This window comes from Haliaeetus albicilla, chromosome Z (genome assembly GCF_947461875.1).
Source record: "Haliaeetus albicilla chromosome Z, bHalAlb1.1, whole genome shotgun sequence".
Classification (NCBI taxonomy): Eukaryota; Metazoa; Chordata; class Aves; order Accipitriformes; family Accipitridae; genus Haliaeetus; species Haliaeetus albicilla.
Window position 1 is genome coordinate 54382898 of NC_091516.1, and position 24452 is coordinate 54407349.

The 24452-nt window shown below is 41.6% G+C and overlaps 1 protein-coding gene across 2 annotated transcripts in view; it reads right to left on the bottom strand.

Moving 5' to 3' along the window:
- Positions 1–18758: 18758 nt before the first annotated feature.
- The window catches only part of COMMD10 (COMM domain containing 10), a 126118-nt gene continuing 120424 nt past the window's right edge, over positions 18759–24452 (bottom strand). The window contains exons 6-7 of one of the 2 annotated variants that reach the window (XM_069777172.1): positions 21362–21511; positions 18759–19078 (exon numbers count right to left, since the gene is read on the bottom strand). In XM_069777172.1, the coding sequence (XP_069633273.1) occupies positions 21383–21511 (129 nt within the window). In that variant the 3' untranslated portion in view covers positions 18759–19078; positions 21362–21382. Of the gene's footprint in view, positions 19100–21361; positions 21512–24452 lie in introns of both variants that reach the window. The other variant, XM_069777173.1, reaches the window with a different exon arrangement.

Here is a 24452-nt window from a genome sequence, read left to right on the forward strand (position 1 = left end):
ACAACAATCAATGGTTTCATTTAAAATACAAGAAATATCCTGTGTTATGCAACTACAACTAAGGAAAAAAACCCAAAAGACCCAGAAAATAGGCCCATTTGTTTGCTTTCCTGCTGCAATTTGAAAAGCAGATGATCTGTTTTTTTACAATTGCTTTAAGAGCATAGCTTTGTCAGCCAGACTCCCGATCTAAGCCAATTTTTCCAGTTGATTTGCAGACCCCTTAAAATGGGTGTTCCTAATCCTGTTGTAAACACAGACACGACAGATACCATCCTGGCGGATACCTCTCTAGCAACAACATCCATTGCAGCTGTGAGAGGCGTGCTGGAGCAAGGCTCATCTCCCTCATCCCACAGCATAATCCCAGGTTTTCACACACAGTAAACTGTTTTGTATCCTAGCCCAATAGTCAGTTCACAAAAACACCAGATCTCATTTTCCTAAGCTCTCTTGCATTCCTATTATTTTTCCATCTCTGATAAAGGCTGGTTCACTGTTAGTTACCCTTCTCTCCCCTGTCCCACTCTCTGGTTCCCTCACCAAGAAACATTGTGCAGGAGCTTTCAGGCCCTAATTGCTCTAGTTTAGCGTGGATAGCAATTAATTTTAGTAGGAAAAACAGGGAGCCAAAATGCACTGATGCAGACATAGAGATTTCCAGCGTGGAAACAATGAACTCGCCTTGTTCCCTTTGAAGTCTGATTCCTGGCATGTTTAATTTAAAACGAATATATCTCCTGCTGAGTGGATAGTCGGCTTGAAATCTGGACTGAAGTGGTGTCAAGCTGCTCAGTGGTAATAAGTGGCACATTTTCCTCAGCTTCCTTTCAAAAGGTATTTATTTTTGGTCTGAGAACTCTGAAGTTAATTTGGCTGCTAGTCCAACGAGATCTCAGTCACGTAAAGATTTTCATGCTTGAAAAACGTGTAGAACATAGATATTTATGAATGAGGCAGCAATGGAGCATAATCAGTATAGTACTTTAAATTGTGCAGCCTTTCACTTTTCTTTCAAGCTGAAGAATGCTTCACGTTTTGGTAGTTGTCCTCTTAAACACACCCTGTACTTTACTTCTTCACTAAGACATAATACACTGAGTTCAGCTGGTATTGTTTTTGAGAAGAGTACCAATTATTGTCCAGGATAAAGCAACCATTTTACAGCATTTTTAGCAAAGAAGAAAAAGCCTAATGAGCTATTTCTTAGCTTCAATCTTGACAATACATATATGACCTGTTTATTTCATATTTGCCAGGCTCTCCCACCAGGCTCATTATCGAGGTATAATAGCACCTAACAAGAATAATAAGAGCAAATATATAGTCTCATCAATTCAGACATAATATTCAGCCCCATAGAGATGCCTCAAATAAACTGCCAGGAAAATTACAATTATGTTTTGACAGAAGAATTTGCACGTAATATTTAATAAAAAAAAACCCAACACCCAAACACTTACTAAACCTTAACACCTTTAACAATAACAAAGTGACAGTTAAAAGTGACCTAATGGTATGAATATTTAATTAGGCTTAATAAAATATACAGTCAAGACCAAGACCAGTAACTAATTACAGGGACTGGCTTATTTTTGTGTGCTTTAAAACCATTTTGCTTGATCACCAGGAGGAAAAAGAAAAATACCAGTGTTTTACAAATCACTGCTGAAAAGAAGTTGGAGCTGGCTGCCTCTCTTCAGGAAAGTCACACTACTAGATCAGTACACCAACATATTTTTAAGGCGTTTTAAGATTTTTTTCCTGAGGAATAGTAAAATCACCTGGATAATTACTTTCCAAGAGGCAGCACTTTGAGCTACACATAGAGGGAGGCAGAATGCCTTTTTTTCCCGTTGTCATTACCAGCGGCCCTGCCCAGTCCTGCTTTGCAGCCTAATTTGGGAATTTTTCACAGGGCACCAGCCTGTGATTTCTTTTTTCCTGGAGTATCCCATGCCACTACAGAAATAATGGCATGTTTGTACCAGCCCCCGCAAATGATGCCAGCTGCTGCAGAATGGATTAGCAGGGGAAGCCAGACCTCAGTTTTAAGTGAGAGAGGGGAGGGAGCCCACATTGCCACGGCTCAGGCTGGCATCTGGTCCCCAAGGACTGAGCTAGGTGCTGCTGGTCAACGCTGCCGGGTCAGAAGACAGCCAGAGGTAACCCAGTGCGGGCGTCGCATCTCCACCTCCGCCTGTGGGTTATAAGCACGTTGGAGGCACTGCTCACCCACCTCTTGTGACCCTTTTTGAGCCATATTCAGATGTGGTCACCTGGGAGCCGGAGCTCCCTAACTCCAACCCAGCTCTGCCCAAATTGCACTGAGGTTTCTTCTAATCGGGCTGGTGTATAAGTGCTGTGCACACTCCTGCTGCACGGTGGGCAAGTGTGTGCTGTCAGGCCTCAGCAGGCGGGCAGCCTGGTCGGACACTCACCGGCAGCAAGGCACAGGGTACGTGCAAACAGCCTGTGCTGGCTGGTTCTTGCCTGACAGGGTTAATGACTTTCTTGCCTCCCATAACGTCCATCCTGAGCAGTTCAATTCGACACAGGGGTTGCCCAAGGAAGAGGGACTGCTGCAAGGAGCTGAAGCGTTACCAGAGCGGAGCAAAGTGCTATCAGCACGTGAAGAGGTGGCAGCAACTGGTGAGAAGAGCTGATTGCCTTAACAGAGCACACAGTGTGAAAGATAGAAATAAAACATCCACCCTGTGGATGGAAGAAGTTGTAGAAGTTGCAGCAATACTTTTAACAGCAACCTGTGCTCTTCAGTGGGTGCACTGTCCAGGTGGGACCTGTCAGCATGGCCATACCATTTAGACCAAGGGAATGAGTCCAGCTTTTTTTCAACTTGTGATTCAGATGATCGTAGCTGCTCTTCCCCAAGACACCTTCCACCTTCCACTGTTTTGGGCTGCCCCAAAAGGACGGTCCTGGAGTTTCCTTCTTTGAACAACTGAGAAGATCTGCCATGCAAGCAAATTCATATCTGAGACAAAGCATGCAAGGAAGATGCAGGGTCTTCTTCCCCATCATGGGCATGCAGGAAGGGGTATTGATAGGGAAGAGGTTTTCAGTGTTCTGGTGACATCTGGCTTACAGCCTTCAGGAAATGCTTACACCAGAGACAATGTCTGCCCAGTGGAGACTGCCTGGCCGTGCCTAGGGATTGAGTTCCAGTTTGGGAGGGTTAGCAAGTAGTAATTAGTCCTTACCTACAAACCCCAGAGACTAGCCTCCAGGTCCTTGGCAGTTATCTCCCTGTGTCTGGACAGCTGTTACTCCTGGGGGAGAAAATGCACGCCTTTGCTCCAAACAGTCATCTGTTCCTGGGTGTGAGAAATTTCAGTGAAGTTCTGCATTGAAAATTGACTGCAAACACAGCACCTTCTCACATAGACACCCTGCTCACTCTGTGAATTGTCACATCTGCTGACTTCAGGTGACTGAAATAGATTCTTACTACCTACTGCTTGTTAGCTGCATAAAACCAACAACATTGAGAGAAAGAGAGGAAAAAGATGGAGTGTTTTCCCTATTTCATAAGCTTTCACAACAATTTTCTTTACCAGGGACAGTGCAGGACAATGAGAAGCCACAGCTTCACATACAGATCCCAAGTAATTATGAAACACAATAAGTATGGACTCTAACAACAGATTTTTTCCAAGGTTATTTTTCAGAGAAGAGCCGTACTGTAACATTTTATAGAATTACTTCCCAAAGACTGCATTTTCACAGCAGTACAGTTATTTTTAGCATCCAAAGCAGACTCTGGAACCACCAACCTAAAAAAATGCCACGAGGTATATGGATACCAGCTCACCTGATACCGCAAAACTTGAGTCTGTAATTATGCTACCAAGGGGTCTTTTAATTTTTCTGATCATTCAGGGAATATCCCACACAAAGCATTCTAGTAGCATGGTTCCTCCAAAACCATTCAGAAGTCTTGGATCAGAGCTAACACAGAAGGGAGAGAGCTATTTAATGAATAACAGGCACCACAGCAGCCAGATTTTACTTAGGGCCTTTCACACAAGAGAAGGAGTAATGAAGTCCTGGGGAAGGGAGGTCCAATGATGTCTTTGTCATCACATAGCCATGTCAAGTCACTGACTTGGTCCGTGTAGATGCTCCAGGCCCTGTGTATGTGCCCTGCCTGCAGAAATGGTACCGCTCTGTTTGCTGCTTTTCGGCGGAGGGTATTTGCATGGTATAGACAGTTCTTCAGGCATAACAAGGGAAAGAGCAAGCAGATGACAGATGAAAATTTTGTGCTGTGCAAAGAAACATTGTGAACAAAGCCCAGTGAGTATATAAATCCCTGCCTGGTCAATTATGAAGTTACATCTTTATCTACCATTGTTACCCAGAGGAGGGAAACATCCAGATCTCTGGCAGTTTTGCTCCAGCACCAGCTGCAAGACATGTCAATAGCTCTAATTGCTGAAAACCTTGTCGAGGTGATGAAATCCACGCTTTCTCTTTACCCTCAGGGACAGCCAGGGATACTGATTTGAAACCAGAGTCTTTTTTCTCATGGAGATATATGCCGCTGCAGTAAACCAACTTGCTTAATCAGCCCTCTGATTTATGCGGTCTCAGATCAGGTCCTCTGCAAGTCTTCACGCACCTGACACTCAAAGTGCAGATGCCTGTCATTTAAAGGCCTAAAAACCATCCAAAAACCATTATGGCTTTTTTTGCCAGAGTCCTCACCTGGAGGAAATTATTTCCAAATCCCCAAACTAGGAATCGACATAGTTGGTTAGGACTAGGAACCAGTACAGCAGGTCAAGCCAAACTGGCCCCTGCTCCCACCCCTGTGTCGAGCTCTGCAGCAGCTGTGCCTGACGGGGATGATGCCAGTCCACTGCTGGCCAGCGTCCCTGTAACGCCCTGACACGCTTGGAGAGGTAGGGAGGGAGAAAGAGAAATAAATCATTTCCTCTCGCTTCTGCTTTGTCCTCTCCTTACAATGGGGTGAGTCCTGCTCGAGGCACCTCGCGGAGCTGCTCTCCCACAGCCTCTGTGGGCTGCTCCTCTGCTCAAGGGCTTCAGGCAGGGCTTTGGGAGCTTCATGGGGAGGGAGAGGGATATTCCTAACCATTTCTGACTGGGAAGCAATCTACAGCTTCCAAAGCCGATGTTTTTGTCTCTGGCATTAGGTGGAACAGATTGCACCTCCACAGCACAGCCTTGCCTTGCCACCAGCAGAACAATGTGTCCTCAGGCCCACATCCCAGGTCGAAGCAACCAAGAAGTGACCCATTACCTCCCAAGGACACTTCCCAAACATGATCAATAACCAGCTGAGCTCCTGTAGAACAAAACCCTGGTTTGGATGTTGTAGGATGAACTGCAGAGCCATGACCAGTCATGCTGACACCTAGTTCTCGGGATTTGGAAAGAACTGTTTCTATATTGTTTCTTCTGCCTAACACCTTGTCAGTTACTCAAGGGCATTTAAAAAAAAACCAAAACAGATAGATTTTTCACTGGGAAGATCGACTCTTTTACCAAGAGTCAAATCTTCTGTGATGTTTGTGAATTAATTTTTTTTCTTTTTTTTTTTTTTTTCTTTGGATAATGAAGGTCATATCCCCAGGAGAGCATTTACTCTGCTCTCCTTTCATCCGCATGCAGAGACAGGAGGGAGAAGTAAGGTGCAGAAAGAAAAGGGCAAAAGGTGGTGCCGAAGCAATGCTGGAGAAGTAACGTAGTGAATGGTGTGAAGGGTTAGTTTGTCAATTTGTGCAAGTCAACATCGGTGAAATGAAGTGAGTTGCATCCACAGGGGAGCTGACCCCTTCACTGCAGAGATTTCCCGGTTCTTGGCTGCCAAAAGGATGAAGCAGCAGGCTGGTTATATACCCTTCTGGGTGACTGTTTCCAAATATTTCCAAACAATTTTAATGTTCCTTTCTTGCTTGTCAGGGTTACATATCCTTGAATAGGGTTTCTATAACAGGTTTCTAACATCTTTTCACATATCCTTAAAATGGCCTGTAATGTTACAGAGAGCTCTAATTTTGCATGGTTTAAACCAGTCATAACTACAGAGCTGTTATATCCTGTGCATCTTGCCTCAAGGCACAACGTAAATGAAAGCGGAGCTAAGAATAGGGCCTCGTGTCTCAGCTGAGGGGAGAAGCATGTGCCTGCCTACATAAAAAGAAGTAGGTTACGTTTGGAATAGCAAGAGATTCCGCCGCCCCCCCCCCCAAGGAGGAAAAAATAAAGTGTCGAAAGTATCAACTAAACAGAGCTGATCTATTCTCCTTGTCTCATTCCTAAGCAGGTAAACTATATATACAAGAAAAATGGACAGACAAAAAATTCCCAAAGGAGAATCTTCTCTTGTTTAAGACAATTAATTCAGCCTTCAGAGACCATGAAGTCTGAGTGTTTTTAGGCTCCGTAATGTCAGTCAAATAATTATCTCACAAACTGTGTTTGTGTAGGTGAGGTCCCTCTGGTTTGGTTGCTTTCCTGCTATGAAATACAAAGCTGCTAACGCCTTCGAAAAAAATACAGGGAAATCAGAGAACATCAAGTTTATATAAACACTGCTTTCCACTTGTATTCTTCATTTAAGTCTTGGTGTTAAAACACCTTAAAAATAATGCTTCTGTGTGACACCAACTTCTCTCCCAGTTGTATGTGTAGACAACCAGAGTGAAACATTAAAATAAAGAAAATTAAACACATTGCCAGACAGTTGAGTGTTAAACATGTCATTAACTGAAAATCTTACACTGAAGCAAAATACAGAAATTTCAGAAAAACACCCTAATCAAACACATTTGTTTTATTTTTGTTAATTAAAAATAGAGTATTAATTCAGTTTCAAAGTGACTGTCATTAACTTGATTAGATATTTTCAGATGTAGAATATTTTACATTTAGGAGATAAAATCTGGCAGTGTGGCCCAGTGGATATGGAACTAGATTAAGAATTAATCCATTAATTGGCTGGGCAATTGGGCAAAGCACATAATCCCTCTGCATGCCTCATATTTCTTCCTCTTCAATACAGAGTTTTTATTCTCTCCAACTTTCACAAAGTGCTTTGATATACACAGATAAAAGGCTTATATTAATTATTAGAGATGAATACTGAAATGCCATAAAAGCATTGCTTAATGAAATATTGATTTTAAAAAAATCAAGTGGGACTAACTCTTTGCCTTAGATATTGAGGCAATGCCTGTGAACTAGGGGTCTTAGATCGGTCTCCTCGGAGATGATTTGCTGCTCTGAACGGAGGAGCAGACAGAAAATAGAGATATTGCATTGTTCAGTGGAAAAGACAAGCCCTGGGTCTCCTAAATGACCAATCGGGAGTGCCATTAACAGCCCAACCGCATGCACCTAAGACGCCACCACTGCTCATGGGAAGATCCCTGGTGACTTCAGTGTCTTTGGGCTGGGTTTTTTTAAAGTGGAAAAGAAACCTAGGGGAGTTGAAGATATAAATTCATCTCTTGCAAAAAGCTTCCAACTTCGTGCTCTGTCTCTTTCAGTGGAAAGTGGTCTGGACCTAGGCGTGGTGGTAGCATTTAAAGGTTAGTAGCTAATGAGGCTGTGAGGAGTCGGAGACACCAGGGGTGGGAGGATGAGGAGGAGGCAGGAGTTTCTGCTAACGAAATGAGGGAGTCAACAGAAAGCTGTTCAAGCTTACATTTGCAAAGACATTTACAGGATCCCACAAACACCTACAGTTTAATGCACTGTGGGTATTTTAGGTGACAGTGGTATGCTGAAGCATTTTGGTAACACAATAAGTTTCTTAACTGTAAGGGCAATCTGACAACAGCCTTCTAATTGGTGCTTTATCATTAGAAGTGCTTGAAAATAGGTTGGAAAGCTATCTGGAGCATCTGGGAGGTTGAAAATCATGTGAATAGCTTGCAATGGCTTAAACTAAATAATGGGATACTTCTCCCTCATAGTTATGAAATGTGGCACCTTTCTTTTTATGTTCATATTAATGTCCTTCTCTGAATTCTGCTTTTTTTTGTGTTACATTTTTCTCTTACCATTCCACATTTTTCTCCTAACGCATTTTTCCCCCTTTCTTCATACCATTTCATGTACCAGATGGCACCGAGATAAAACTCACCACAACTGTGTTTCCTGAAGCTACAGTGAATACTGCCGAAAAGTTTACCAATCCCATTTGGCTTTGCTTCCCTGAAAATCACTGGGAAGAGTGGCAGGGGACGAGTAGGGCCAACTCATATCTCAACCCCGAGGCTGCGTCTGCCAGTGCACCACAGGTCACAGAGCCAGCAAGCCTGGCGGTGCTGCTTATCCACCAGAAAAAGAGGAGAGACACGTGCAAAGCCAAACTCTCACCTTTGTTTGTCTCCCAACCTAGATCTGCGGTTTCTGAAAGGAAATCTGGCTGCCGGAGAGGCTGGTGGCACAGCACAGCCACTAGCATTTGTACCACGCTTGGGCTGCAGAAGAGCCCCTGGGAACCACGGGGAGTTTCGGCTGCATAAAGCCAGGCAAAGCTCTGACAATGCCCTGACTAGACTCCAGTGCAGCCAGGTATTTTACCACAGGTGCAATTTTAAGTGCATCCATAATTTCACCGAAATCTGCAGGGCTATTCACATGTCTCCGTTTAGGCATTTATCCATAAGTGCTCTGCTGAATCTGTCCCTGGGAGCTTATTGATTTTTTTTTTTTTAAAAACCATGTTTAGACTGCTTACCCCACACCACAGTTTGCCAAAGTCTAATTAACAACCCCATCACCACTTACGTGACCCAGAAGCACAGTTTAAAGCACAGATGGAAGTAAAGACAGATCAAGTGAAAAGAGATAAAAGTTCCCATAGGATGAAATTCAGATAACCTTGTATCAAATGCCTATGCCACGAGTAGTCCAGCTGGCTTCCACGAGACCCTTGCAGGAATAAGGTGACATTCAGTGGGAACTGTGGTATTGGAGTTAGGCACTCCATAGCAGAGGGAGCACACTGAGACGTGAAAACAGAAAATTAAGAAAACAGTAAGCAAGCAGTGAATGGCTCGCACAGCCCAGCGTGCAGACCCCACCTGCGATACATTTGAGGGGAGCCTGTAGAAAAGCAGGATGACTGAGCTTGTAACCTCCTGCACTGGGGGACATGTGCCCTGTGCTCAGCCTTCTGCAAGCCTCTGTGCATGGTACATTAAGAGGAGCAATTCAATACAGCAGAAATAATAGAAGCCAACAAAAAAAACCCCACCACATTTACTGGTTTATGGCATGAGGGCTGGGGAAATCTTTCATCCATCTAATCTGCAGCAATGCATTTCTGGCTTTTTGTTGGTATCAGTGAGAGAACTGCAGGCGCAGAGGCTTAAGGCACACTAATTCATGTCCCTCTATCCTTTCAGGGCAGTCTGCGCTGAGTCCAAGAGCCACCATTAAAATGAAGTCAAGCCCAGCAGAGAGGAACTTAGGGTTCAGTTTTGCCTTTTCTACTGGGAGCAGGAGTACAGTCCTCTGTTTCCATGACCGCCCTGAGCCAGTCATTTTCTCAGGTTAGCTTGGTCTGTGCTTCCGCAACAGCAGACAATACAGTGGCACAAATCAAAAATATCTCCACAGAAATAATTTAAAGGGATGATCTAGAAATAGACTGAGTTCTCACCCAGGGCTTCAGTTTTGCCAGTGATGGTGGCTTTGATGTGCCTTCTTCAGACACCATCCTAAATTCATACATCCATCTCATTTTCAAGAGTGGGAAAATTAATCCTTATTTTAGCTCTGTCACTTCAAAGAACGTACACCAAGAAGGAATCAGCCCATTAAAATAGATTTGAACTCAAGTCAGAGAGGTGAAAGTCTAATGCTTTATGAGTATCCATTAAGTATCTAGTAAAAGCGCAGAATATTCCAGATTTTATCCATCTGATTTTATAGTTATCCGAATAATGGAGACAAATCTGAAAGCTGGATCTATTAAACTCTTCATATAAAAACAAAAGCTGGGAATCAGCAAAAAACTGGAAAGTGTGAAAAGTTTCACTTCAGTTCCCTTTTTTTTTCCCCACTGTAACTTCTCTCCTACTGTCACTTCAGTGATTCAAATTCTACTCCACCATCTGTTCTGAAAAGAAACAAATGGAGTGTGTCTAATTTCTGGAGATTCTGAAATAACCTGGGTAATCTGGTTCCAACAAAGAACCTGAGTAAGAGTCAACTTTCTGATCTTTCTGTTATACAAGAAAATGCAGCTGAGACTGGGCCAAAAGAATGCTTATAGAACAGAATGCAAACATCGCAACAGTAAATATAGACCCCAAAATATATTTACTCCTTCACTGCATTGCTCCGCCTAATGTGCCTGTTACCTCAAGTGACAGGGTAGTGTCTCACTTCAGCTGCCAGACTGCGTAACAAGTCCGAAGGGCGTTCACAGCAAAGTTACTCAAGAAAGTTCCCCTAAAGCCCTGGATTAAAAGCTGAAAGTTGACTACCAAATCTGTAATCTAACTTGGCAGATTTGAAACCATGTTTTTAACCTTGTCAGCTGCCCATGAGCTACACAGCATGAAAGGCATCCCTCCCCCTTGATGGCCAAGGCAACTGTAGATCATCTTTTCATGGCGATGTGTGAGGGAGATAACAGATGAGCCACCTCCATGTTCCTGTTCAATGCTGAGAGATGCAATATTAATGACAATGCACAGCAGCCCCTCCCCGAGAAAAAAAGTTTTTAAAAAAATACACTGAGGGAAAAAAAATGCCTTTTAGAAGAACTCCTGCACTTTTTCATATACATTCCTAACTTTGCTTCCTTCCACATAATAGCTTGTAGGTTTACACATAGCCAACAGTCAGATAAGAGTGAGAAGAAATAGAGCTGTTATTTCTCCCATTAAAGATAAGCATAAATAGTTACACGAGCACCCTATAAAGATTGCTGGTTAAATGTACAGTGACTAACTAGACATCACAGCATGGAGGCTTTGGTTCCAAACACCACATCTGCTGAACATCGCAGACTTACCTTATAACGGTTTATAAAACAGTCAGGCTATTAAAACAGGTAACTGCCTTTCAGATTCCCTCTGCAGAAGAGCTTGTTCTGTCAGCCCAGGAGGCTGGAAATGAACTTCTGGTGGGGGCTTTGATCACTTCTGCTGGAGATTTCTCTTTGGTCTTATAGGCTTCAGATAGGCGTTTTTTAAGTGACTATCTAGTGTGAGCAATATCTAGCATGCAGATATACAAACACAGACACTAGAAGTCTGAATCTCTGAACTCTGAAAGCTTTCTTCTTTAAGTACATCTGCAGATGTACTTAACTCTTCCAACAGCCAACACACACCTTAGTTTTTCGTTGCTATATGTGTAGGATCCAGACAGAAATGATGACAGTGCTAGTTCTGGAGATTAATGGGTATAAGATTCACCTTAAGAGTGAGCTCTGTGGCAGTTCTTAGCACGACATTATCCTGATGAATGGCACCCAGCAGTCAGAGCCCTTGCTTCTGCCACTTTCCTCTGGGAAGCTTAGCAAATAAGAAAGCAATCTCAGTGCAAAACAGAATTATTTCAGCATTGTTCACATGACAGTAGTACCCACAGGCCCCTTTCAGGATCAGGACTGCCTTGCTCTGTCATTGTACAAGCAATCCTATCCCAAAAGTTAAAAAACCAAGTCCCATAAAAAGACTACGAGTCAGAAAAAATCAAGTGCAAATAAAAACTGCTGCACACAGCACCCTGAATCCTGCATGAGTGACAAGCTTCATAGGAAACAAAAATGGAAATTATTCTAAAATTATTTTAAAAGTACTAGAGGGGGCTTACATATGCCTTAGAAGATGAAGCCAGCAGTGGGAGGGAGAAGAATATAAATAATTTTTGCAGAGTTCTAAATGATGAACCATTTGTCACCACTGGTCACCAAAAAACGGTGGTCTTAAACCATTCTTTTGGATAAAACATTGTTCTTGTTTCAACAATAACATCTTCCAATCCAGAAATTATTTCACAAAAGGGTTTTATTAGGTTGCAATTAATGGATGACATCTTCATGGTCCACTGCAGGGCTATGCAAAGCTACCTTCACTTGCCTTTGTAGTGTTCCCTTGTTGCTCCGTCTGTCTAAATAACTCTGCTGAGGAGCAAAATATATTAGCCGGGGTAGTGGGCTGCTCTTTTGTGGCTACTTCAGCACCTCAGCTAGCCCAGGTATCTGTACATACCACTGCTTTGATCTGCCTGTGTTCCCATTTTTCACCTTCATTTGCTGTGAACACACATTGGGTATCCTTTCCTCATGAAATCTTTTGTGGCAGCACCCCAGGTTCCTTAATTAGGATAAGATTGGCTGCAAATGACATAGCGAACACTAGAAAAATAGATCCTTCTGCATTAATGAGCTCTACATAATAAATCTGGACTTAACTGAATTTAAGTACTATGGTCTTAGGATTCATGTTGTAACAATGTCAATTCTGAGGTATGATTTTTTTTTTTTTAAAATAGCATTAGTTACATTTATAGCATTCCGTGAGAGGCATGATTTTAAAACAGAAGTCTTGGGAAGTTAGAGCTATTCTTTTCAGATATCAAGTCCACTATGCAGAAGCCAACCTGCTTGGTCAATTTCCCTTGAAAAGATTATCTGCATTGAGAAATATACCAAAGCAAACAAACATTTTATTTCCCTTTCAATTTAGGCTCCATTTTATCTAATGAGGCAGACACTGAAGCTATACTTTGCATATCTGGCTTTTATGGATCAAGGAATAAATATTGCCTTGCATGTGGATTTTATTGCTGTCAGGGAATAAATAGTTCCTCTTGTTCTTTTTTGCTTATATTACTAGACACTACTGCCACACATACTGACTGTTAAGGTTTTTACAATGTGTTAAGATAGGTCCACAGATGAAGCTTGATGGAATTCAAAGTAGGAAATAATCTTTCATCTGCTTCCTTCCTCTCCTGACCATTTGACTTTCTTGATCCAACAGGGGATGTGAGTATTACCTCTATTTAAGCTGATGTAATGCCTTTAAAATGGATCTTAACAGAGGCAGTAGACAAGATCCTGTAATAGTTTATTTCTCTGTCCAATTTATTAGCTTTCTGTCACCTTTTTAGAGATTGCCAGACTGCTGTAACACTACAATCCTTTTCTCTGCACTTTCTATATGTGACATTTGATGAATAATTTGATAGTGCCTCCTGATGAACTCCCCTCAAATAAAAATTCTCTATCTTCCCACCCCTGACCCCACCCCAACTCCAAATCAGCAACAGACCCTAAGGACTATGGTTATGAATATATATTAATTTGAAAAGAAATAAACAGTTTAAGTAAGCACAACAAGAAAATATCTGCCCCTGAACAACAGACAGAAACTTATATCTGCTCCAAAGCAATTTCAAACACTCTTTATGCATAAAAGGTATCCCACTTGGACATCCCACCAGATGGATGCTTCTTGGGTATCTTCAAACTTCATCAACAAGGGCATTTTCTGTAGATCTGTCTGCAAGCTGTGAGTAACTATATGGCTATAAATACAAGTTTCAGCTTCATCCTTTGATTTTGCTTCAGGTTTTTGCAAGGAGAGGCAAAAATCTTTGGGACTGAAGTTTGATGTGGCTTAGCTTTAGTTCAAGCAGCCTTTGGCCTTTCTTTTACGAGAAACTCCCTATCATCTTATACCCTTGCAAAAGTTTTCACAGCCTGAAGATGTCTCTCAGGAAAAAGGTGGATTAAGAGATACCTGTATCTTTAGTAGGCAGCACATTTAAAGCAATCCTTCTTTTATGGACCTCCAATATAACAGAGAGGTACTAGAGGAATAACTACAGTCTAACACCTGATACTTGGGTTCCTGCAAAAATAGAACAACCTTCCTAGCAATCAGATTAAAAGTTAAGAATAAAGGTTGTATAAATACTAACACTGAAAGCTGGTAAAAAAAACCCAACCAAACAAACCAAAAAAACCCTAAACAAACAAAAAAACCCCAAAAAAACAAAAAAAACCCACACAAGAAACAAAAATGTTTCTGTAAAAACGTGCCAGTGTAGGCAATACAGAGTTAAAAGGAGTATGCCAGCACACTGTCCAGCTGAGGTAACTAGCTGTGACACCTGAAGCACTAAAATTTGCTGGTTTCTTGGAGTTCAGATGTTCTGTATCCTGACAGTTATTAGGTTAATCTGCATTCAGTAAAAAGCATCAGAACAATGGCAAGCTGAGACTAAGACTTAAAACAGTACCTACATGAAAATGAAGTATATGTGCACCTGAACTAGCTTCATAATGCAGGATACTAGACATCAAAGGACTCAGAGCCCAGCAATCAGGGTGTGCCACAAATTCACTGTAGAAAATTAAGCCACTCAAACTTCTAAGTGCCCCTCTTTGCTTCATTTAAAGCAGCAAGTATTTTCAGTTTTTAAATTGGGAGTACACACAGACCCTCTGGAATATGGGCAGAGGCTACTTGGTAGTCTGCTGTGCTGCTATCAGATCCTTCACAGCACTCGCCATGAGAATATTTCAATTCAGTTCTGCATGTTTTTGGCAATACAGAATTATTTGTATCATAAAACTGAAGATGTTCTATGTTCTTATCATTTGCTGATAAGAAATGCATCAGTCTTGCAAGCTCAGCAGCTAGTATTTATGTATATCTCAGTTTTGATCATGAACCATATCTTTTAGCAGGAAATTAAAATCTCTTGTGGAATAGTATCAAATCCATGCTTACAAAACACATCAGTGAAAAGCATTGCTGATTTCTCTTCAGAGAATTTAACTTGACCGTGTCACATTAATCACCTCTGAAGTAAAGGAATGACTCATAATTGTTTTCCATTACCTTGTGTTTGCTTTTTCAGCATTGCAAAAATGCCTGGGCCAGTACCATGGATCATAAATCTCATCAGACTTGCAGACAACTTTTTGAGTGTTTTTTGCCATGCTATGTTACATGTTAGCCTTTTTTATCTGATTATAAAAATCTGTTTCAAATATAGGTACTTCTGAAGCATCGTGTTTTCAACCTTCTGTTCCTTTGAACACAATGCTCCTGTCAGTCCGTATAGATGGTAAAATTAATCTATAGGGCTGTACCATATCCTCTAGGATAAGCTCAGACCTATTTGCTTTTCAATGAAGTGACTGAAAACTACTGTGTACTAATACCCAAATAAACAGAATGTATTTGCAGCTAACAAACATCTTTTTACTAATGCAACAAAACCTCTATAAAGAAAAAATTTATGTGATCACTTAAGGAAGCAATGGAAACATCTGTTTCTTAGCAGGACTGATCTTCTAATAAAGGTGGATTAGAAATGTGCTTCAGGTGTCCAGAGATGTTTGGTTTTTCTTCTTTTTTTTTTTTTTTAACAGGCTTTTCTTTATCTTACTGTTTCCTGATCCTCTCTGGTGTTTGGCTGGTTTATTTAGGCACTTTCCCATACCAGCAGTACTGACCTTGGGTGTCATCGTGATGAACAGTGCAATTTTACACAGTATAATCCATTTGAGAATGGTGTTTTACTGGCTTTAAGATCTGCACCGAGTCCTTTGAAAGTGCACACCAACAGAGGACTCTTGACAGAAAAAGGGCATCTCCTGATCCTTCTTTTGAAAAGCAGCTAGGGTACATATGTTACAAATAGGGAAAGAACATAGCAAAATGTTAATTACAACCGAATAGTGTAGGGCAAACTGTGGGCAAAAACAGTTAGCTCAAGATGCACAGTGAGCCAGGGTAAAAACAGTAAAAGACAGAATCTGTCAGCAAAGAGGTCAAAGAAGAAACTAGTAAATTGGAGGAAGGTTTTCACAAAATCCGAGGGAGCATCAGAACTCCAGTTCATGGTTTAGTGGGATGCATCATTCTTGCTGGAGCTTTAGAACCGTCCTCAGAGATCATGTTCATAAAATCTGATGGCTTAACGACGAGAGACTAGGGAAAGGTATCTGCGCTTTTCAGATTATGTGCTGTTAGTAAGATCCACACCAGCAGGATTTCAGCCAACTTGCAGCCAGGGAGAGGCATGGACAGCCATTCCATTTCAAATCTATTAATCTAAATCTTTGGAAATCAATCTCTAATTGTTTTTTCTCCAAGCACACTCTTCCTTGAAGACAAAGTATTGTTACAGGTTGGCGCAGTTGTGTTTTCCTGTTCATGCTCATGCCCATTGAACAGTTACCAGTGGATTACCACAGCACCATATTCCCAGACTGGGAAAAGGATCAGCTTTCAAATACAGGAGAAATATGAGGAGAAAAGGGAGAAATAAGGAGAAAAATTATGCAGAGAAATCTGTAGCATCCTTTCCTGGTCACCAAGTCATCGGAAAGATTCTGTCAAACCAAAGAAAATCATGAAATGCTTTTAACCAAAGCCAGTATCAAGTATTCACTGAAGTATTGACAGTCAAGAGGTAGAGCAGACCTTCATACAAGTGACATGAAGATCTCTTGTATCTATACAAGAGATACGGCTACTTTATCTGGAGGATGACAGAGCTCTCAAGGGCTGGATTTTCAAGGGAGGAACTATTACTTTTGATGCAGAAGTTGGCTAACACAGCAGCTGAAGGCACTATCTGATATGAAACCATTGAAATCACTTGACTGAAGATAGCTATGATGAAGGGGCTACCCTGGCAAATAAGAAGTACAGTCATGTCTGCAGCCTGGGTTTGATTTAGGCAGAGCTATGAAATGCAGAATGACGTTCCAAGTTCATACTTTGTGACCTTGCACGCTGGAATAAGGCTGATTAATAGGAAATTTCCTTTCTTCCAATACGCTGAGATCATTATACCACAGGGATATGACCTTTTGCTCAGATACTCTTACACATTCATATCCAGGCCCTCTTGGAAAGAACTCAAGGGTAGATTTTATTCATCTAACATAGTAGTTAAACCATGAACTTTGCTCCAGGCACCAGAGTAAGCTCCACCTTTGGCTTCTCTTTCATATGGTCCATTTCGACTAAATATTCATTTAAAACCCCTCTGTTCCCAGAGAGGAGACTGATCTCAAAAACTTACTGACTTCAGTGCTGAGAAAGAGACATTCACCAGTCCAAAACTTGGTTTGTCAACCCTGACAATCATAGCCTGTTCAGCCAGAAAGACATTAAAATTGCCCAAGGTGCTTTGCCTTGCCAGTTGGGTGCTGTTTGCGGAGGCAGGTAAGAGCAGCACTGCCCAGCTGTGCATGAGGTCATTCAGGGCCTTGTATCCTCTGTCCTGACATAGAAGGGCTTCAGAGCACTCCTTCTACTGACTAGAGACACAGAGGAATCAAACAGTAGGCTACCAAACAGACTTCTGATGGGCAGATGCAGGGGTGACATCTGACAGGGTACGGGAAGCTGTAGTTCAGTTGTAGAAGGACCTTAAAAGGACTCCAAGTCACTCACTGGGTGTTGCAATGAGGAGTGCACACAGCCTGTGTTGCCCAAATAAGAACTGAGAAAACTCCGTCTCACTGCAAGTGTCATCAGTGATATACTGTGCTTTCTTGCTTAAAGGAGGCTCTGCTCTGCTTATTTTTTTCTTTTTGGCTCCTTATAACTTCTTTTTTTTTTTTTTAAGATTATGTTTTAGTATCAGATTTCCTAAGAAACTGGGATCACTGCTGTTGCCCGAAAACCAGATTCGTCCCCCGGTGTGCAATGAGCCAATAATCACATACTCAGGACAGACATTATTTATTTCATATTTGCACAAAGATGGGCACAAGGTGGTAGTTCCACAAAGCTAGCACACCCTGCAGGTAAACAAGCAAGCAATTTATACAGTTTTAGATTCACCCACTTAGTTTCCAAAGTCCTTCCCCAAAATCATTATTGGCAGTGGCTTATCTGCTACCATTTCTACCGGGCTAAGGTTTTCCCCGTTTCGAATTAAAGGTACAGTGTTCTTTTATCCTGCAGCGCATGCTCAAGGTGGGCATGGTGGTGGTAAGGTCTTGAATTGAGTCGGTGGTCACGATCTACCCCTGATGCCTTTACTTTTCTCCTAGTTCATGTTCTTTGGCAATCATCCGGCCTTCGGTGCCTTCTGGGGCAGGATGTTCCCTTTTACCAGTCTTTAGCTCCCCTTTCAAGGGCTTAGCCTTAGCAAAGCCTGCATGGTTTACACAAACTAATGAGGCCTGCATAGTGAAGGCGTTGAGTAGTGGTCCTCTTTAAAAGACAGTGCATCGTGTTTAACCCTAAATTGAGCAGTATCACCACAGTTACGCCGTAATTCAAACATATGACTACACTTCCCCCCTCGGAGACTCATATGAATCTTCTTCATATAAGTCTCATTCTAAATGTAGCAATTTAGAACTGTATTTAAAAGTGCATCATATGATTACATAGATAAAGACAAATACCATTACTACAACTGTTAAGATTGTTACCAGTTTCTTAACCCATACTCTTAACTCAGGGAACCAGGAAGTTAACCATCTAAATATTTCTTTCACTCCAGTGGAAGTGCCATCCTTTTGGGCTTCATGTAATATCTGGGTTTGTTTCCACAATTATTCCAAATGGAGGTTGTTTCCCCACAGACCATCATTTCCCTCCTGGTTCCCTTGACTCACGTGATTCATGCAAGTGAGAAGAACTAACCACAACATTCTTCTCATTACTAGGTTGTAAAAAGGTAGTAAACTTGTACAAACACAACAAAAATAATATTAAAATAATTCCTGTAAGACAGTAGAAAAACACTTCCCCTTGTATACACTCTAAATGCAGGATGGACTTTATATTAATCCAAGTACAGTTCATGTATCTCTGTGTATTTTCAGCTTCAAAGGTCCAGTTTTCTCAACTTTCCACATTTTAGGAGGTGCTGCTTCCATTCAGGTATAGTGAATCCATGAGTCAATTCCCTGCAGCTTCACAGTGGTATTAGTTGTCAGCAATACCAAATAAGGTCCTTTCCATTTTTCTGCTAGTGCCTCTTCTTTCCAAGTTTGCACATATATTTCATCTCCTGGTTTAAATGAATGCACAGGCAAATCCAAAGTTATGGGGTTCTTATTTGGATATACCTGTGGAGGGAAGAAAGAACTCTTGCCAAGGACAAGAGGTAACCACTAAGTATCTGGTCACCTTTTAGGCACATTTGATTGCCTTTTCCAGTGAAATTTGTTATACAAGGTTTTCCATACAAGATCTCAAAAGGGCTAACCCCTTCTCTGACCCTTGTAGTAACTCTAATTCTTAATAATGCTAATAGTAAAACTTCAAGCCATTTTATGTGTGTTTCCTGACACAATTTACTAATTTGTCTCCTCATTGTTTGATTCATCCTTTCTACCTTCCCACTTGATTGCGGCCTCCATGGCATACGCAAGTCCCATTTGCTTTGTAAAAATTTGGATACCCCTTGGACTATTTCTGCTACAAAGTGCAGTCCTCGATCTGAGGAGAATCCCTCTGGTACACCGAATCTCAGAATGATTTCTTTCAATAAAACCTCTACTACTTCTCTTGCCCTTGTGATGCAATACAGGAAAGTTTCAGGCCATCCTGAAAAAGTATCCGCAATCACCAGTATATATTTATATCCCTTGCAACTAGGTAGCTCAGAAAAATCGATTTGCCAGTAATCTCCAGGTGTAGAACCTTTTCTTACCTCTCCTAGGGGGGGCCTTTTCTGAATTTTAGGATTATTCTTTAAACAAACGTCACATTTCTGTATAATCCTTTTAGCTATTAACAACATATTAATTCCCATAGCATATCATCTGGTTGCCTCAAGCAAAGCTTCAACTCCCATGTGTGTACTTTTATGCGTTCTTTCCATTAGCTCCTTCATTACAGGCAAAGTTACTATACACTGAGTTGTCAAGGTTACCCACCATCCTTCCAGAGTCTTCTTACATTTGAGTAATTCTGCAAGTCTATTTTCCTTTTCGATGTATACAGGTACTTCAATTTTCACAACTCTTTCTGGGATTAATGCTGCCACATTTATCGATAAAGCTGCCCTCTTTGTAGCCTCATCGGCCTTTTCATTTCCTTTAATCACATCAGTACATCCAGATTGATGGGCTTTGCAATGTATAACTGCTATTTCTTTAAGCTTGTTAACTGTGTCAAGCAGTTCCATAATTTCTTTGCCATATTTTACGGGATTTCTTTGTGAGAATAACAATCCTCTTTCTTTCCAAATCGTAACATGAGCATGTATCACACCAAAGGGGTATTTTGAATCAGTATACACATTAACTCATTTTCCTTCTGATAATTCCAAAGCTTGAGTTAAAGCAATCAGTTCAGCTTTCTGGGCAGGTATATTTACAGGCAATGGTTCCCCTTCTATTTCCTTCTCCAAAGTCACAAGAGCATACCCGGCCTTCCGTTCCCCTTTATTTACAAAGCTACTTCCATCAGTGAATAGCTCCCAATCAGGATGTTGTAAAGGGGAGTCCTTTAAATCTGGATGACTAGAATATACTTGCTCAACGGTCTGTAAACAATCATGTGCTAATCCTTCTTCTCAAGAGGGCAAAAATGACATTGGATTTAAAGTATTAGATATTTTCATTACCACTTCCTCTTGTTCAAGCAATATTGCTTGATACTGTACCATCCTGCTTGGAGACAGCCAATGATGTCCTTTTTGCTCCAAAACAGCTATAACTGCATGTGGCACATAAACAGTGATTCTCTGCCCCATTGTTAACTTTTGTGCCTCCTGTATTAACATCACTGCTGTGGCTACTGCTCTCAAGCATCCCAGCCATCCAGAGCTTACTTTATCCAGTTGTTTCGAAAAGTAAGCTACCAGTCTTTTCCAGTCCCCTAAAGCTTGCACAAGCACTCCCATCACTCGATGTCCTTGTTCATGCACATAAAGTTCGAAAGACTTTGTCAAATTGGGGATGCCTAATGCAGGGGCCCTCATAAGAGCAACTTTTATATCGTCAACCCCTTTTTGACATTCTGGAGTCCATTCCAACACTTCTCCTCGTCCCTTAAAAGCCTCATACAAAGGTTTAGCCATCAATCCAAAGTTAGATATCCAAAGGCAACATCACTCAGCCATTCCAAGAAATCCTCTTAACTCTGTTTTTGATTTGGGTGGGGCAATCTGACAAACTGCTTCCCTCTCTCAATCTCCAATTTTCTTTCTTGTTGAGAAATTTCAAAACCAAAATAGGTCACATTTTTCTGTGCAATCTGCAACTTTTTCTGAGACACTTGATATCCAGCCAGCCCTAAAAAGTTCAAAAAACTAATAGTTGCGTCTTTATACTCCTCAACGGTATTTGCTCCCAACAGGATATCACCCACATATTTTAGCAAGGTAATTAACGAGTTCTTACCTTGCCATTGCTCCAGTTCCTTCACCAGTACATTAGCAAAGATGGTGGGGCTATTCTTAAATCCCTGGAGAAGTACTGTCTAACATAGCTCCATCTTGCATCCCATTGTAGGACGCTCCCACTCAAAGGCAAACAGTTTTTGACTCTGATCTTCCAGAGGAATAAAGAAAAAGGCATCTTTTAGGTCCAGAACTGTAAAATAAACATTAGAATCAGCTATCGCATTCAGCAGAGTGTACGGGTTTGGTACCACTGGACGGACATCAGTCACTATCTGATTAATAGCACTTAGATGTTGTACTAGATGATATTCCTGAGAGTACAGCTTTTTAATAGGTAGTCTTGTAGCAGTCCATGCCTCAAAAAGTTATTTATAATAGGTCAGTCCTATGCAAGCTTCTAATTTCCTGGGACACTGTTTACATCTTATCAGCTCGCTCACTGTTTTAATTCTACTTTCACTGGTTAGGCTGATTTAGGTCTTCCAGGCCTCTCTGTTGCCCACAGAAAGGGGATCACCACATTCATAATTTCAGAGGGGATTTCAACTTGTTCATTCTTTATGTCCTTGATTCCAGTTGATTCTTGTAACATATAAACTTGCACTCCCCAGGCATTACTCTGAGGAATATGCACTTGAATTTTGTTTTTTTCAAGAGTTACCTGTGCTCCCAATTTATTTAGTAAGTCCCGTTCCATTAGAGGTAATGGACACTCTGGCATATACAAAAATTCATGCATCAATGTTTTATTTCCAATTTCACACATCATAGGTTGGAGAAAGGGCCTAACCTCTCACTTTCCACTGGCACCGAACACCAACACAGAGAACTTACACATAGGTCCCTTACAGCTATTTAACACAGAATAAGTTGCCCCTGTATCTACCAAAAATTTAACAATTCCATTCCCCAGCTTGACTGAAACCAGGGGCTCGGCTGGGGAATTAAAATCCTCAGCTCCCAGTCTCCATCAATCAGAACTCTCTCTACTGATCATTAGTAAATCAGCCTCAGGGACAGGGGCAGAAGGGGGAAACCAAGTCAGTCTTTTCTTACATTCATTTTTCCAATGTCCCCTTTCTTTACAAATGGCCCATTGGTTGAACCCCAAAGGGGTTCTATTCTCAATGCTTCCACCTTCTCCCCATTCTCTTCCACATTCCCGTCCTCCAGGGAAACCCCTCACCCTGGAGGATGTTTGCACTTGAGTGAATGCTGCTGCTAAAATAGCAGCCTTTTGCTCCTGACCTTTTAGTTTCTCCTTTTGCTTCTCATTTTTTCCAACTCTTTTCGTTATTATATACCTTATAAGCAATCTCAATCAATTGAGATATTGTCATTCATTAACACGTTTGAATCAGATACTGACAATTTGCATTTCTTTCTTGTTTCATAATCGTTCCTTAAAGCAAAGAACATATCCATATATGGGATTTCATACCACTTCTCTTGCCTTCTACAAAACAACATTAGCTATAAAATAGTATTATAATTCAAAGTTCCCATTTCTGGCCATCTTTCTTCATCACCCAATTTATACACCGGCCACCATTGAGTACAGTACTCTTTTAATTTCTTCCTTGTTAGGGGATCCCCACCAAACTTGTTCCAATGTTTTAGGATGCATCCTAATGGAGAGCAAAGGGGAGGCTCTGCAGACTGTCCTGCCCCTTGTCCTGCTCCCGTACTGTCACCCCAAAAGAACGTTCTTATCCACACTTTCATGCACTCCAGTCATCACTGTCAAGCATGTATGAATTTTATAAAATACCTCTATATACCTTTATCATATACAGTAGTACCCCCCTTGCAAAGTCTCTAATATGCGTGTTACACCTTTGTGTCGCTTACCCGCTCTGGAAGGGGAGAGTACTCGCGGAGTCCCCAAAACAAAAAGTCGGTGCGCACTGGAGTCTGAAGAGCAGCTTCTCCCCATTGGTAGCCAGCAACTTGATCCGGGCAAGGTTTCACAGCTGTCCCATCTGGGGTGCCAAAACCTGTTGCCCAAAAAGTGGATTTGTCCCCCGGTGTGCAATGAGCCAATAATCACATACTCAGGACAGACATTATTTATTTCATATTTGCGCAAAGATGGGCACAAAGTGGCAATTCCACAAAGCTAGCACACCCTGCAGGTAAACAAGCAAGCAATTTATACAGTTTTAGATTCACCCACTTAGTTTCCAAAGTCCTTCCCCAAAATCATTATTGGCAGTGGCTTATCTGCTACCATTTCTACCGGGCTAAGGTTTTCCCCGCTTCGAATTAAAGGTACAGTGTTCTTTTATCCTGCAGCGCATGCTCAAGGTGGGGATGGTGGTGGTAAGGTCTTGAATTGAGTCGGTGGTCACGATCTACCCCTGATGCCTTTACTTTTCTCCTAGTTCATGTTCTTTGGCAATCATCCGGCCTTCGGTGCCTTCTGGGGCAGGATGTTCCCTTTTACCAGTCTTTAGCTCCCCTTTCAAGGGCTTAGCCTTAGCAAAGCCTGCATGGTTTACACAAACTAATGAGGCCTGCATAGTGAAGGCGTTGAGTAGTGGTCCTCTTTAAAAGACAGTGCATCGTGTTTAACCCTAAATTGAGCAGTATCACCACAGTTACGCCGTAATTCAAACATATGACTACACTGCCATTCATCCTGTGAAAGACAGTGAGTGAACACAGCTCTGAAGGGATTAGCTCATGTTTATGGGCTTCTTTTTTCTACATTTATCTGATGTACTTCACTTCTGTTGCTCTAAATCAGATTCTGAGGATGACTTAGCTTGCTGCAATCCATAAGGATGATGGGGAGAAACAGGGATGATTTTATTCATGTAAGGAGTTTGACTGCAAAAGAGAAACTGGATCACTCACAGGCTGGACTGAAAGTTTGCTCCAGAAATGGCCAAATGGTAAATAATTCCCCTGTCCTGAAAGACTGGTGGTCTTGTTTTACCTCCCTTCCCACGCAGACCTTTTCTGGCCCTCTCTCAAAGTGAGTTTCAAACTTGGGGTGCTAGGACAACTTCCATGAAAGCTTTACCCTACCTGGACATGTGGTGAATGCTGGCCTGAGATAGCAGGTCCCCTTGGGAGCAGAAATG